The sequence below is a fragment of the Salmo salar genome, chromosome ssa05 (assembly GCF_905237065.1).
Source record: "Salmo salar chromosome ssa05, Ssal_v3.1, whole genome shotgun sequence".
In the NCBI taxonomy this organism is placed as follows: domain Eukaryota; kingdom Metazoa; phylum Chordata; class Actinopteri; order Salmoniformes; family Salmonidae; genus Salmo; species Salmo salar.
This window is the reverse complement of record NC_059446.1, coordinates 12431947-12449121: the sequence shown is the minus strand read 5'-3', so window position 1 is coordinate 12449121 and position 17175 is coordinate 12431947. Positions and strand designations below refer to the sequence as shown.

The 17175-nt window shown below is 47.1% G+C and overlaps 1 protein-coding gene across 1 annotated transcript in view; it reads left to right on the top strand.

Moving 5' to 3' along the window:
- Positions 1 to 17175, top strand: part of LOC106604321 (FERM and PDZ domain-containing protein 3) — a 210077-nt gene that overhangs the window by 92525 nt on the left and 100377 nt on the right. The window contains exons 5-7 of the mRNA XM_045719395.1: positions 6 to 51; positions 3472 to 3576; positions 11426 to 11533. Coding sequence (XP_045575351.1) covers positions 11429 to 11533 — 105 coding nt within the window. The 5' untranslated portion in view covers positions 6 to 51; positions 3472 to 3576; positions 11426 to 11428. The remainder of the gene's footprint in view (positions 1 to 5; positions 52 to 3471; positions 3577 to 11425; positions 11534 to 17175) is intronic.

Here is a 17175-nt window from a genome sequence, read left to right as displayed (position 1 = left end):
TATAGATGCTGCAAAGACTCCATAGTTTTCACTGTGCTGCAGCCTCACCAGGTAACAATACACAGCTCTCGCTCACCATTTCTCTCTCACGCCTTCTCTCCTTGAAGTTCTCAAACTCCATCTGTATCTCTGTATCCCTCCATGTCTCCCTCTCACACTCAAAGCAACAACACATACAGATCTCTCCCTCATTCCCTCATTTTCTCTCTCTCCCACATTATTGCTCTCTCCCTCATTTTCTCTCTCTCTCTCCCACATTCTCTCTATCTCCCTCATTTTCTCTCATTCTCTCTCGCATTCTCTCATTATCTCTCCCTCATTCTCTCTCTTTCCTCTCTCTCCATCATTCTATCTCTCTCTCATCCTCTCTCCCTCATTATCTCACCATCATTCTCTCTCTCTCATTCTCTCTCTCTCATTCTCTCTCACTCAATCTCTCTCTCATTCTCTCTCTCTCTCTCACTATTTTTACTGTGTGTCATGATTATCAGTAAGTACTCTTCACACACACTAAATACAAATGGTTCTATATAGTACCAAATAAGGGTTATTTGGCTGAACCTTTTTGGTGCTATATGGACTTTTTTTAAGGTTCTAAATGGAACCTGTATGGTGCTATAAAGAACCCTTTCCAAAGAACCCTTTCCATTAAAAAAAGGTTCTTTATAGAACCTTTACGGAGAACAGAGCTACACTGAGTGTACAAAATATTAAGAACGCCTTAATATTGAGTTACACCCCTTTTGCCCTCAGAACAGCCTCAATTCGTCAGTGCGTGGACTCTACATGATGTTGAAAGTGTTCCACAGGGATGCTGGCCAATGCTGACCCCAATGGTTCCCACAGTTGTCGTGAAAAACCCAGCTGCGTTACAGTTCTTGACACACTCAAACCGGTGCGCCTGGCATCTCCTACCATACCCCGTACAAAGGCCTTTAAATATTGTATCTTGCCCATTCACCCTCTGAATGGCACACACACAATCCATGTCTCAATTGTCTCAAGGCTTAAAAAATAATTTTTCAACCTGTCTCCTCCCCTTCATCTACAATGGTTGAAGTGGATTTAACAAGTGACATCAATAAGGGATCATAGCTTTCACCTGGTCAGTCTGTGTCATGGAAAGAACCATACATATCATATCTGGTTTAATCACCATATTATATTGTTCAAATTCCATAGGTTTTATTGTTGTGTTTATTGACAAGTTGAACAGCTGGGGTTCCCTGAAGAGAGACTTAACTTAGTCAACCGTTCGTATGTGAGTCTTTCACAAGACACCGTCTCTGGCCATAGTCCTACATAACATGTAATAGAATGACACAACAGACTTGATCAAATGGAATGACACACTCACTCACAGTTGCACAAAAAGAGCTGTGAACAAACAACGCCCAAAAATATTCTAATGAGCCGCCTCCCATACATTCAGTGGTGGAAAAGTAACCAAAAGTCATACTTGAGTAAAAGTAAAGATACCTTACTAAAAAATGACTTAAGTAAAAGTGAAAGTCACCCAGTATATATATACTTAAGTATCAAAACTAAATGTAATTGCTAGAACATACTTAAGTATCAAAAGTAAAAGTATAAATCATTTTACATTCCTTATATTATCCAATCAGCATAAGTATTATTCTTATTATCATTTACAGATAGCCAGGGGCACGCTCCAACACTCTGACATCATTTACAGATAGCCAGGGGCACACTCCAACACTCAGACATCATTTACAGATAGCCAGGGGAACACTCCAACACTCTGACATCATTTACAGATAGCCAGGGGCACGCTCCAACACTCAGACATCATTTACAGATAGCCAGGGGCACGCTCCAACACTCTGACATCATTTACAGATAGCTAGGGGCACGCTCCAACACTCTGACATAATTTACAGATAGCCAGGGGCACACTCCAACACTCAGACATCATTTACAGATAGCCAGGGGAACGCTCCAACACTCTGACATCATTTACAGATAGCCAGGGGCACGCTCCAACACTCAGACATCATTTACAGATAGCCAGGGGCACGCTCCAACACTCTGACATCATTTACAGATAGCTAGGGGCACGCTCCAACACTCTGACATCATTTACAGATAGCCAGGGGCACGCTCCAACACTCAGACATCATTTACAGATAGCCAGGGGAACGCTCCAACACTCTGACATCATTTACAGATAGCCAGGGGCACGCTCCAACACTCTGACATCATTTACAGATAGCTAAGGGCACGCTCCAACACTCTGACATCATTTACAGATAGCCAGGGGCACGCTCCAACACTCTGACATCATTTACAGATAGCCAGGGGCACGCTCCAACACTCTGACATCATTTACAGATAGCTAGGGGCACACTCCAACACTCAGACATAATTTACAGATAGCCAGGGGCACGCTCCAACACTCAGACATCATTTACAGATAGCCAGGGGCACGCTCCAACACTCTGACATCATTTACAGATAGCCAGGGGCACGCTCCAACACTCTGACATCATTTACAGATAGCTAGGGGCACGCTCCAACACTCAGACATCATTTACAGATAGCCAGGGGCACGCTCCAACACTCAGACATAATTTACAAGCGAAGAATTTGTGTTTATTGAGTCGGTCAGATCAGAGGCAGTATGTATGACCAGGGATGTTCTCTTGATTAGTGTGTGAATTGAACCATTGTCCTGTCCTGCTACGCATTCAAAATGTAACTAGTACTTTCGGTTGAAGTAAAAGTTAAAGTTGTCAAAAATATAAATAGTAAAGTAATGTACAGATACACAAAAATACGACTTAAGTAGGACTTTAAAGTATTTTTACTTAAGTACTTTACACAACTTCATAGCCTTTAATTATCACTAAAAGAGGAATAAACCCTTTTTGAAATGAAAATAACCATTGGGCTCAAAGGGTTCTTTGAGTCATTATGGTTCCACATAGAACCATAACCCAGTGCTACTGAACACAATCACCTCTATAGGCTGCATGGCAACTGTACTACTAGGATTTCTCATATCAACTTCTGTTTCAAAAGCACTGTGGTGGCGGCAGGTAGCCTAGTGGTTAGAGCGTTGGGCCAGTAATCGAAAGGTTGCTAGATTGGATCCCTGAGCTGACAAAAATCTGTCGTTCTGAACAAGGCAGTTAACCCACTGTTCCTAGGCTGTCATTGTAAATAAGAATTTGTTCTTAACGGACTTTAAATAAAGGTTAAATTATGCCCAAACACATAGCAGTCTTTTTGTCGCCTTTGTATTAGAGACTCATGTTCAGCCTGGCATGTAATTAAACTTTCATTTAAAACGTCCCAATTATTTAACCATCTAACTAAATCAAGAATTTGCCAAACATAACAATATGGTTTCAAAGCATAAAATGAAATAAAAACGTTTCTAATTTGCTTAATTTGAATTGTTAATGCCGTTAATAAACCCTAAATGTCTTTGTCTTTCCTCTCTTCTAGTCACCTAAGTCAGCCTTTATAAGTGCAGCTAAGAAGGCCCATCTGAGAACCAACCCGCCCAAAGTGCGCTTTTCAGAACAAGTGTCCTTCAGTGACCCAGACTCAGTAAGTACCACTGCGCTGGTGATCCTTCAGTGACCCAGACTCAGTAAGTACCACTCCGCTGGTGATCCTTCAGTGACCCAGACTCAGTAAGTACCACTCCGCTGGTGATCCTTCAGTGACCCAGACTCAGTAAGTACCACTCCGCTGGTGATCATTCAGTGGCCCAGACTCAGTAAGTACCACTCCGGTGGTGATCCTTCAGTGACCCAGACTCAGTAAGTACCACTCCGCTGGTGATCCTTCAGTAACCCAGACTCAGTAAGTACCACTCCGCTGGTGATCATTCAGTGGCCCAGACTCAGTAAGTACCACTCCGGTGGTGATCCTTCAGTGACCCAGACTCAGTAAGTACCACTCCGGTGGTGATCCTTCAGTGACCCAGACTCAGTAAGTACCACTCCGCTGTTGATCCTTCAGTGACCCAGACTCAGTAAGTACCACTCCGCTGTTGATCCTTCAGTGACCCAGACTCAGTAAGTACCACTCTGCTGGTGATCCTTCAGTGACCCAGACTTAGTAAGTACCACTCCGCTGTTGATCCTTCAGTGACCCAGACTCAGTAAGTACCACTCTGCTGGTGATCCTTCAGTGACCCAGACTTAGTAAGTACCACTCCGCTGTTGATCCTTCAGTGACCCAGACTCAGTAAGTACCACTCCGCTGGTGATCCTTCAGTGACCCAGACTCAGTAAGTACCACTCCCCGGTGATCCTTCAGTGACCCAGACTCAGTAAGTACCACTCCCCGGTGATCCTTCAGTGACCCAGACTCAGTAAGTACCACTCCGCTGGTGATCCTTCTCTCACACCTGCACTCTTCTTTCTATCTCTCTCTCCATTTCTGTCTTCTTCTATGTTGTTCTTGCTTTCTCAATCATTAATACTCTTTCTATTTTTCTCTAACACAATTTCTCTCACTATTCATTCTTTCTCCACTTCTCTCTAAAACATTCTCCTTCATTTGTTCTCTCTTTACCCTGGGTCTGGGCCTGTCTCCCGGCTGATTAAACATGGCTGAAAATCCTCTTCCTCTCCATCACCTTGTTTGTATTTTGGGTAGCTGACTACCTGCACCATACAAAACAGCCTTGGGTCCAACACAGTGCAGCTTTTGATTATAAACTGTTCTCCTCCAGATCGATGTCCCCTCTCTCTGGTAGACCGCAGGCTGCACCTCTAAACTGTTTCTAAGATGTTTGTTAAACATTGGACACATTTGAATTCAGCTGCAGCAGCAGTGTTACACTGTTAGGCTGGACATGTAAAGTCCCTGCTTGGCTGTGAAGGCCCTCTCCCTACTGTCTCTGAGCTCTGAAGAAGTGTCCCGAATGGCACCCTATTCCCTACATAGTGCACTACTTCTGACCAGAGCCATATGTGCCCTGGTCAAAAGTAGTGCACTATATAGGGAATATAGTGCCATTTTGGACGCAGGCTGAGTTCTCTTCTCAAAGCCCAGAGAAGTTGGCTCTACAGTCAAGCCAACAAGCTTATCTCTCATTGTTCCTATTGACAACTTGTTGTGCAATTTATGAATAACAAGTTACGCTTCAGCTGCTTGGTTTCAACATCATCTGTATGCATCCCAATTCATATTCTTTATATAGTGCAGAGCCCTATGGGCCCTGGTCAAAAGGGAATAAAATGACTAAAATAGGGAATAGGATGACATTTGGGATGCAGTCTTGGTGTCTGTTGCTAACCAGTCGTAAGAGTGGAATCAATGAGCACACAAGTTTACATTTCCCTGCAAGTCTGGACACATTTCCCTGCCAGTCTGGACACATTTCCCTGCCAGTCTGGACACATTTCCCTGCCAGTCTGGACACATTTCCCTGCCAGTCTGGACACATTTCCCTAAACTAAAGCTACAACCTGTAGGGAACACACATATGGGGGTGGAGAGATAACTGGTCAGCCTCTAACAGGAGAGATAACTGGTCAGCCTCTAACAGGAGAGCTAACTGGTCAGCCTCTAACAGGAGAGATAACTGGTCAGCCTCTAACAGGAGAGATAACTGGTCAGCCTCTAACAGGAGAGCTAACTGGTCAGCCTCTAACAGGAGAGATAACTGGTCAGCCTCTAACAGGAGAGATAACTGGTCAGCCTCTAACAGGAGAGATAACTGGTCATACTCTAACAGGAGAGATAACTGGTCAGCCTCTAACAGGAGAGATAACTGGTCAGCCTCTAACAGGAGAGATAACTGGTCAGCCTCTAACAGAAGAGAGAACTGGTCAGCCTCTAACAGAAGAGATAACTGGTCATACTCTAACAGGAGAGCTAACTAGGGAGGCTCTAACACGAGAGAAAACTGGGGAGCCTCTAACACAAGAGAAAACTGGGGAGCCTCTAACAGGAGAGCTAACTAGGGAGCCTCTAACATGAGAGAAAACTGGGGAGCCTCTAACACGAGAGAAAACTGGGGAGCCTGAACACAAGAGAAAACTGGGGAGCCTCTAACAGAAGAGCTAACTGGGGAGCCTCTAACAGGAGAGCTAACTGGGGAGCCTCTAACACGAGAGATAACTGGGGAGCCTCTAACAGGAGAGGTAACTGGGGAGCCTCTAACAGGAGAGCTAACTGGGGAGCCTCTAACAGGAGAGATAACTGTGGAGCCTCTAACACGAGAGCTAACTGGGGAGCCTCTAACAGGAGAGCTAACTGGGGAGCCTCTAACAGGAGAGGTAACTGGGGAGCCTCTAACAGGAGAGCTAACTGGGGAGCCTCTAACAGGAGAGATAACTGGGGAGCTTCTAACAGGAGAGCTAACTGGGGAGCCTCTAACAGGAGAGCTAACTGGGGAGCCTCTAACAGGAGAGATAACTGGGGAGCCTCTAACAGGAGAGATAACTGGGGAGCTTCTAACAGGAGAGCTAACTAGGGAGCCTCTAACAGAAGAGATAACTGGTCAGCCTCTAACAGAAGAGAAAACTGGTCAATCTCTAACAGGAGAGCTAACTAGGGAGGCTCTAACACGAGAGAAAACTGGGGAGCCTCTAACACAAGAGAAAACTGGGGAGCCTCTAACAGGAGAGCTAACTAGGGAGCCTCTAACACGAGAGAAAACTGGGGAGCCTCTAACACGAGAGAAAACTGGGGAGCCTGAACACAAGAGAAAACTGGGGAGCCTCTAACAGGAGAGCTAACTGGGGAGCCTCTAACAGGAGAGCTAACTGGGGAGCCTCTAACAGGAGAGATAACTGGGGAGCCTCTACCAGGAGAGCTAACTGGGGAGCCTCTAACAGGAGAGATAACTGGGGAGCCTCTAACAGGAGAGCTAACTGGGGAGCCTCTAACAGGAGAGCTAACTGGGGAGCCTCTAACAGGAGAGATAACTGGGGAGCCTCTAACAGGAGAGCTAACTGGGGAGCCTCTAACAGGAGAGCTAACTGGGGAGCCTCTAACAGGAGAGATAACTGGGGAGCCTCTAACAGGAGAGCTAACTGGGGAGCCTCTAACAGGAGAGCTAACTGGGGAGCCTCTAACAGGAGAGCTAACTGGGGAGCCTCTAACAGGAGAGCTAACTGGGGAGCCTCTAACAGGAGAGTTCCCGGGGAGCTAACGGGAGAGTTACTGGCTCGTGGTCTTTCATTACCAGGAAAGTAAGCATCCCCTCATGCATGACGTACACACACCCACACACCCACACATCCACACACAGCAGCCTGTGGGCTAAGGGGGATCAATAACACACATGATAATACCATAGATCTCACCTATAGCCTAGATTAGACTGCATGTAGACCCCTGCTATACAGATATATATAGAGAGAGATGGTCCTCCTCCCCTGGGTGTATGATTGGTAAAGATTGAACAATCCCCCTTCTGCAGAATGTTTAATCATGTCTATCCGTCTCCTGGGATCAGGCTGGGAATGGGGATTGATTGGTTTGGACTTACATATCAGTGCAGACCACCTAACCTGAGCATGTGGAGTTTATCTTCGTAGAGGGAAAGAGAGATGAGGACTACATCTACTATGGATGCATCCCAAATGGCACCCTATTCCCTACATAGTGCACCACTTTTGACAGGAGCCAATAGGGCTCTATGTAGGGAATAGGGTGCCATTTGGGAAGGAGCCCTGTGGCTCTCATAATGCTCCATTTCTCTATGGTTGCGTCCAAAACAGAGCCCGTATATACTTCTGATGAGAGCCAGGGGCACTATATAGGGAATAGGGTGCCATTTGGGAGACATGGTGCTATTTGGGAGACAGACCCTGCCTGCACTGCTCTGCTCCACACTCGGGTCACACAGCACAGCCTGTTATGCTAAATTCAACCTTTACTTCTGCCACCATCATTTCCCTTGGGTCTTAGAGAGAAGCCACGGTGGACTAGGAGGAATTCTAAACTACACTGTTAGAAAAAAGGGTTCCAAAAGGGTTCTTCGGCTGTCCCCATAGGAGAAGCCTTTTTGGTTCAAGGTAGAACCCTTTTGGGTTCCATGTACAGCCCTCCGTGGAAAGAATTTCACATGGAACCCAAAAGGGTTCTACCTTGAACCAAAAAGGCTTCCACCTGGATCTAAAAAGAGTTATCCTATAGGGACAGCCGAAGAACCCTTTTAGGTTCTAGATAGTATCTTTTTTTGTAAGAGTGTATCCTGGCTGACATCTTATGTGGATACATCTGTAGTGTAGTCAGTCTATTCTAAATGATGCTCAAATTTACTGAAGGATTCATTTCATTACCTCTCATCATATTCAATATTATTACATTTTTGTCATTCAGCAGATGCTCTTATCCAGAGCGACTTAGAGAAGCAATTAGGGTTAAGTGTCTTGCTCAAGGGCACATTGACAGATTTTTAACTTTTCGGTTACTGGCCCAAAGCTCTTCACCGCTAAGCTACCTACATTGCATTTGGAAAGTATTCAGACACCTTCTCTTTTCCCACATTTTGTTACGTTATAAGCTTATTCATCAATCTACACAAAATACCCCACAATGACAAAAACGAAAACAGGTTTTTAGAAATGTTTGGAAATGTATATAAAAAAAAACAGAAATACCTTATTTACATAAGTATTCAGACCCTTTGCTAGGAGACTCGAAATTGAGCTGAGGTGCATCCTGTTTCCATTGATCATCCTTGAGATGTTTCTACAACTTGATTGGAGTCCACCAGTTGTAAATAAAAAAATAAAAAACGATTTTTGCTTTGTCATTATGGGGTATTGTAATGTCAATACGGGGTATTGTGATGTCGTTATGGGGTATTGTGTGTAGATTGATGAGGGGGGGAAAACAATTTAATTAATTTTAGAATAAGGCTGTAACGTAACAAAATGTGGAAAAATTCTAGGGGTCTGAATACTTTCCGAATTGACTGTAGCTGTGAGGGGCTATACTGTAACTGTGAGGGGCAATACTGTAGCTGTGAGGGGCTATACTGTAGCTGTGAGGAGCTATACTGTAGATGTGAGGGGCTATACTGTAACTGTGAGGGGCTATACTGTAACTGTGAGGGGCAATACTGTAGATGTGAGGGGCAATACTGTAGATGTGAGGGAATATACTGTAACTGTGAGGGGCAATACTGTAGATGTGAGGGGCAATACTGTAGATGTGAGGGGCTATACTGTAACTGTGAGGGGCTATACTGTAGCTGTGAGGAGGCTATACTGTAACTGTGAGGGGCAATACTGTAGATGTGAGGGACTATACTGTAGATGTGAGGGGCTATACTGTAACTGTGAGAGGGCTATACTGTAGCTATGAGGGGCTATACTGTAACTGTGAGGGGCTATACTGTAGCTGTGAGGGGCTATACTGTAGCTGTGAGGGGCTATACTGTAACTGTGAGGGGCTATACTGTAGATGTGAGGGGCTATACTGTAACTGTGAGGGAATATACTGTAACTGTGAAGGGCTATACTATAACTGTGAGGGGCTATACTGTAGCTGTGAGGGAATATACTGTAACTGTGAGAGGCTATACTATAACTGTGAGGGGCTATACTGTAACTGTGAGGGGCTATACTATAACTGTGAGGGGCTATACTGTAACTGTGAGGGAATATACTGTAGCTGTGAGGGGCTATACTATAACTGTGAGGGGCTATACTGTAACTGTGAGGGAATATATTGTAACTGTGAGAGGCTATACTATAACTGTGAGGGGCTAAACTGTAGATGTGAGGGGCTATACTATAACTGTGAGGGAATATACTGTAACTGTGAGGGGCTATACTATAGCTGTGAGGGGCTATACTATAGCTGTGAGGGGCTATACTGTAACTGTGAGGGTCTATACTGTAACTGTGAGGGAATATACTGTAACTGTGAGGGGCTATACTGTAACTGTGAGGGGCTATACTGTAACTGTGAGGGAATATACTATAACTGTGAGGGGCTATACTGTAACTGTGAGGGGCTATACTGTAACTGTGAGGGGCTATACTGTAGATGTGAGGGGCTATACTGTAACTGTGAGGGGCTATACTGTAACTGTGAGGGGCTATACTGTAACTGTGAGGGACTATACTGTAACTGTGAGGGGCTATACTGTAACTGTGAGGGGCTATACTGTAACTGTGAGGGAATATACTGAAACTGTGAGGGAATATACTATAACTGTGAGGGGCTATACTGTAACTGTGAGGGAATGTACTATAACTGTGAGGGAATATACTGTAACTGTGAGGGGCTATACTGTAACTGTGAGGGAATATACTGTAACTGTGAGGGGCTATACTGTAGATCATCCCCATCCTTCTCTTTCTCTTTGCCTTTTCACTCTCTCTCTGTTCTCTAAGTGGTTTTCAGACCAGCAGTGGATGATGTGTCTGTGTGTGACTGGGGCTTTGAGTCACCAACTCTCTTCACTTACTTCATTCACCCTCCTGGTGACAGTACCTCCGGAAAGAGTGAATACCGGTCACGCCCCATCTCCCAACCTGGACTGAATTCAACTCCAGCAGAGGAAACTTTTCTGATGAGTGGCTGATAAAAGCAGAATAACCTTGAGTCATCATGCCTCCTGCAGTTCTCCCTGGCCTACGTATCGACTGCACTTTATAGTCTATTCAGCCAGCTAGCTACCAATTGTACTTGCAACACCGGCGCATACATATTAAATGGATGTATTGAGGAAATGTAATAAGCTTCTCTTTGATCACAGCACAATGTATCCAGGCAGAGTTCCTAAAGCTGAGTTTTGTCCCAATTCAGGCTGCCCCGGTTCAAATAAGGTATTGCTCCTCCATTGCACTCTGGAAGCTCCAGCCTGGTCCCTTCTTAACTGCTTTTAGATGGAATGTACTTCTATCTGCACATTCCACAGTTACATACTTCCAACACCATTCAATTATAGCCCTGATCCTCTACTCTGGGGTTTAGTAGATGTACTGTACCATGTTGATGTGCGATTTTGACCTTTTACGTTTTTTTGTCTCTTACTGCTATAAGAGGCACTCAGGTTTTACAGTTTCTCTCTTTCTCTCCCACACTCTCTTTCTTTCACTCCATCTCTCTCTCTTTCCCTCCCTCCCTCCCTCCCTCCCTCCCTCCCTCCCTCCCTCCCTCCCTCCCTCCCTCCTCCCTCCCTCCCTCCCTCCCTCCCTCCCTCCCTCCCTCTCCCTCTCTCTATCCCTCACTCTCTCTTTCACTCCATCTCGTTCTCCCTCCCTCCCTCCCTCCCTCCCTCCCTCCTCCCTCCCTCCCTCCCTCCCTCCCTCCCTCCCTCCCTCCCTCCCTCCCTCCCTCCCTCCCTCTCTCTTTTTCTCTCCCTCCCTCTCTCTTTCTTTCACTCTCTCTCTCTTTTTCTCCCTCTCTTTCTCTCTCCCGCTCTCTCTCTATCTCTCCCTTTCTGCCCACCCTCTCTGTCTCTCTCTCACAGACAATGCTAAAGGACGACACTTTGCTACTCATACCAAATGTGCTGAAGGTGTTCCTGGAGAATGGTCAGATCAAGTCCTTTACGTTTGACAGCCGCACCACTGTCAGGGTACGTATACAGTGCATGATCCAATTTGTAAGCATTACCAACAGAGTGAATGTGAAAATGGATTCAAAATGGTCGCCCTCTGCTGGTGATTTGCAGGATGTTCAATGACACAAGTAATAGGAGGGTTTTGATTGGTTACATTGCTTACTATACCAATATATCTGTATAAAATGATCTCTGCTACTCTAAAACTACCAGAGATCCCAGTCTGGAACGTTGATATGCCCGAAGAGTATATTATGTTCAACAATAGATTGTAAAATACTACTCATATTACAGAGTAAGCGGTAAAGCTTCATATAGCACCAAATGTTGCTTTGCATCTTAAAGGAGGCTTGGGTAATCCCAAAATGCCACAAATGTTCCAACTTTAATTATTTATTTCTCAATTATGCTTTAAGATACAACTGTCAAATATTTGTCTTTGATCTTTTAAAAAATATATATTTTCATGCCCATTTAAACTGCACATGAAATGCAAACATATTGACTACCCACTGGGCAAAAACTGATTGAATCAACATTGTTTCCACGTCATTAAAAAAAATTAAGTAATGTGATGCTGGGGAATCAACATAGAAAACTGATTGGATATTGAAAATGTCATCAACGTAAGGGAATCCAACTTTTAACCTAAATCCAATGACAGGGGTAATTATTTGGTTGAGTTCATGTTGAATTCACGTTAGTTGACAACTAAACCAAATGTAAATCAAAACTAGACTTTGAACTGACGTCTGTGCCCAGTGGGTGTAACCATCACTTCCCCCAAACAAATACAAATATCTAATGACGTCAATGATGGTAAGACTCTCTCCATAGTATATGAAGAACAGGCCTAGTTCTGAGAAGCCCACTCCCTTCAATTCACAGTATTTTATAATGTCTGTGGCTACGTGTCAAATGGCACCCTATTCCCTATGTAGTGCACTACTTTTGACCCAAGCGCTAGCCAAAAGTAGTGCACTAAAAAGGGAATAGGGTGCCATTTGGTACACACAATGTACTATTGTAATGACATCCAGCTGTCAGTCAGGAGACACTATCAGGCTCTCACTGTCAGGCTCTCACTGTCAGGCTCTCATTATCAGGCTCTCACTATCAGGCTCTCACTGTCAGGCTCTCACTATCAGGCTCTCACTATCAGGCTCTCACTGTCAGGCTCTCACTGTCAGGCTCTCACTATCAGGCTCTCACTGTCAGGCTCTCACTGTCAGGCTCTCACTGTCAGGCTCTCACTGTCAGGCTCTCACTATCAGGCTCTCACTTTCAGGCTCTCACTGTCAGGCTCTCACTATCAGGCTCTCACTGTCAGGCTCTCACTGTCAGGCTCTCACTGTCAGGCTCTCACTGTCAGGCTCTCACTATCAGGCTCTCACTGTCAGGCTCTCACTGTCAGGCTCTCACTATCAGGCTCTCACTGTCAGGCTCTCACTGTCAGGCTCTCACTATCAGGCTCTCACTGTCAGGCTCTCACTATCAGGCTCTAACTGTCAGGCTCTCACTATCAGACTCTCACTATCAGGCTCTCACTGTCAGGCTCTCACTATCAGGCTCTCACTGTCAGGCTCTCACTATCAGGCTCTCACTATCAGGCTCTCACTGTCAGGCTCTCACTGTCAGGCTCTCACTATCAGGCTCTCACTGTCAGGCTCTCACTATCAGGCTCTCACTGTCAGGCTCTCACTATCAGGCTCTCACTATCAGGCTCTCACTGTCAGGCTCTCACTATCAGGCTCTCACTATCAGGCTCTCACTATCAGGCTCTCACTGTCAGGCTCCAACTATCAGGCTCTCACTGTCAAGCTCCAACTATCAGGCTCTCACTGTCAGAATCTCACTGTCAGGCTCTCACTATCAGGCTCTCACTGTCAGGCTCTCACTGTCAGGCTCTCACTGTCAGACTCTCACTGTCAGGCTCTCGCTGTCAGAAGACACTGTCAGGCTCTCACTATCAGGCTCTCACTGTCAGGCTCTCACTGTCAGGCTCTCACTGTCAGGAAACACTGTCAGACTCTCACTGTCAGGCTCTCACTGTCAGACTCTCACTATCAGGCTCTCACTGTCAGGCTCCAACTATCAGGCTCTCACTGTCAGACTCTCACTGTCAGGAGACACTGTCAGGCTCTCACTATCAGGCTCTCACTGTCAGGCTCTCACTGTCAGGCTCTCACTGTCAGGCTCTCACTGTCAGACTCTCACTGTCAGGCTCTTGCTGTCAGGAGACACTGTCAGGCTCTCACTATCAGGCTCTCACTGTCAGGCTCTCACTGTCAGGCTCTCACTGTCAGGAGACACTATCAGGCTCTCACTGTCAGGCTCTCACTGTCAGGCTCTCACTGTCAGGCTCTCACTGTCAGACTCTCACTGTCAGACTCTCACTGTCAGGAGACACTGTCAGGCTCTCACTGTCAGACTCTCACTGTCAGACTCTCACTGTCAGGAGACACTGTCAGACTCTCACAGTCAGGAGACACTGTCAGACTCTCACTGTCAGACTCTCACTGTCAGGAGACACTGTCAGACTCCCACTGTCAGACTCTCACTGTCAGGAGACACTGTCAGGCTCTCACTGTCAGACTCTCACTGTCAGACTCTCACTGTCAGGAGACACTGTCAGGCTCTCACTGTCAGGAGACACTGTCAGGCTCTCACTGTCAGGCTCTCACTGTCAGGCTCTCACTGTCAGACTCTCACTGTCAGGCTCTCACTGTCAGACTCTCACTGTCAGGAGACACTGTCAGGCTCTCACTGTCAGACTCTCACTGTCAGGCTCTCACTGTCAGGCTCTCACTGTCAGACTCTCACTGTCAGGCTCTCACTGTCAGGCTCTCACTGTCAGACTCTCACTGTCAGGCTCTCACTGTCAGGCTCTCACTGTCAGGGTCTCACTGTCAGACTCTCACTCTCAGGCTCTCACTGTCAGGCTCTCACTGTCAGACTATCACTGTCAGGCTCTCACTGTCAGGAGACACTGACAGACTCTCACTGTCAGGAGTCACTGTCAGGCTCTCACTGTCAGGAGAAACTGTCAGGCTCTCACTGTCAGACTCTCACTGTCAGGAGACACTGTCAGACTCTCACTGTCAGGAGACACTGTCAGGCTCTCACTGTCAGACTCTCACTGTCAAGCTCTCACTGTCAGGCTCTCACTGTCAGATTCTCACTGTCAGGAGACACTGTCAGACTCTCACTGTCAGGAGACACTGTCAGGCTCTCACTGTCAGACTCTCACTGTCAGGCTCTCACTGTCAGACTCTCACTGTCAGACTCTTACTGTCAGGCTCTCACTGTCAGGCTCTCACTGTCAGACTCTCACTGTCAGGCTCTCACTGTCAGGAGACACTGTCAGACTCTCACTGTCAGGAGACACTGTCAGGCTCTCACTGTCAGGCTCTCACTGTCAGGCTCTCACTGTCAGGCTCTCACTGTCAGGCTCTCACTGTCAGGAGACACTGTCAGGCTCTCACTGTCAGGCTCTCACTGTCAGGCTCTCACTGTCAGGCTCTCACTGTCAGACTCTCACTGTCAGGCTCAAACTGTCAGGCTCTCACTGTCAGGCTCTCACTGTCAGACTCTCACTGTCAGGAGACACTGTCAGGCTCTCACTGTCAGGAGACACTGTCAGGCTCTCACTGTCAGACTCTCACTTTCAGACTCTCACTGTCAGGCTCTCACTGTCAGGAGACACTGTCAGGCTCTCACTGTCAGGAGACACTGTCAAGACTCTCACTGTCAGGCTCTCACTGTCAGACTCTCACTGTCAGGCTCTCACTGTCAGGAGACACTGTCAGGCTCTCACTGTCAGACTCTCACTATCAGGCTCTCACTGTCAGACTCTCACTGTCAGACTCTCACTGTCAGGCTCTCACTGTCAGGCTCTCACTGTCAGACTCACACTGTCAGACTCTCACTGTCAGGCTCTCACTGGCAGACTCTCACTATCAGGCTCTCACTGTCAGGCTCCAACTATCAGGCTCTCACTGTCAGACTCTCACTGTCAGGAGACACTGTCAGGCTCTCACTATCATGCTCTCACTGTCAGGCTCTCACTGTCAGGCTCTCACTGTCAGGCTCTCACTGTCAGACTCTCACTGTCAGGCTCTCGCTGTCAGGAGACACTGTCAGGCTCTCACTGTCAGACTCTCACTGTCAGGAGACACTGTCAGGCTCTCACTATCAGGCTCTCACTGTCAGGCTCTCACTGTAAGGCTCTCACTGTCAGGCTCTCACTATCAGGCTCTCACTGTCAGGCTCTCAATGTCAGGCTCTCACTGTCAGACTCTCACTGTCAGACTCTCACTGTCAGGAGACACTGTCAGACTCTCACTGTCAGGAAACACTGTCAGACTCTCACTGTCAGACTCTCACTGTCAGGAGACACTGTCAGACTCTCACTGTCAGACTCTCACTGTCAGGAGACACTGTCAGGCTCTCACTGTCAGACTCTCACTGTCAGACTCTCACTGTCAGGAGACACTGTCAGGCTCTCACTGTCAGGAGACACTGTCAGGCTCTCACTGTCAGGCTCTCACTGTCAGGCTCTCACTGTCAGACTCTGAGTGTCAGGCTCTCACTGTCAGGAGACACTGTCAGGCTCTCACTGTCAGACTCTCACTGTCAGGAGACACTGTCAGACTCTCACTGTCAGGAGACACTGTCAGGCTCTCACTGTCAGACTCTCACTGTCAAGCTCTCACTGTCAGGCTCTCACTGTCAGATTCTCACTGTCAGGAGACACTGTCAGACTCTCACTGTCAGGAGACACTGTCAGGCTCTCACTGTCAGACTCTCACTGTCAGGCTCTCACTGTCAGGCTCTCACTGTCAGACTCTCACTGTCAGGCTCTCACTGTCAGGCTCCCACTATCAGGCTCTCACTGTCAGGCTCTCACTGTCAGGAGACACTGTCAGGCTCTCACTATCATGCTCTCACTGTCAGGCTCTCACTGTCAGGCTCTCACTGTCAGGCTCTCACTGTCAGACTCTCACTGTCAGGCTCTCGCTGTCAGGAGACACTGTCAGGCTCTCACTGTCAGACTCTCACTGTCAGGAGACACTGTCAGGCTCTCACTGTCAGGCTCTCACTGTCAGGCTCTCACTGTCAGGCTCTCACTGTCAGGCTCTCACTGTCAGGCTCTCAATGTCAGGCTCTCACTGTCAGGCTCTCACTGTCAGACTCTCACTGTCAGGAGACACTGTCAGACTCTCACTGTCAGACTCTCACTGTCAGGCTCTCACTGTCAGACTCTCACTGTCAGACTCTCACTGTCAGGAGACACTGTCAGGCTCTCACTGTCAGGAGACACTGTCAGGCTCTCACTGTCAGGCTCTCACTGTCAGGCTCTCACTGTCAGACTCTGACTGTCAGGCTCTCACTGTCAGACTCTAACTGTCAGGAGACACTGTCAGGCTCTCACTGTCAGACTCTCACTGTCAGGCTCTCACTGTCAGGCTCTCACTGTCAGGCTCTCACTGTCAGGCTCTCACTGTCAGGCTCTCACTGTCAGGCTCTCACTGTCAGGAGACACTTTCAGGCTCTCGCTGTCAGACTCTCATTGTCAGGAGACACTGTCAGACTCTCACTGCCAGGAGACACTGTCAGGCTCTCACTGTCAGACTCTCACTGTCAGGCTCTCACTG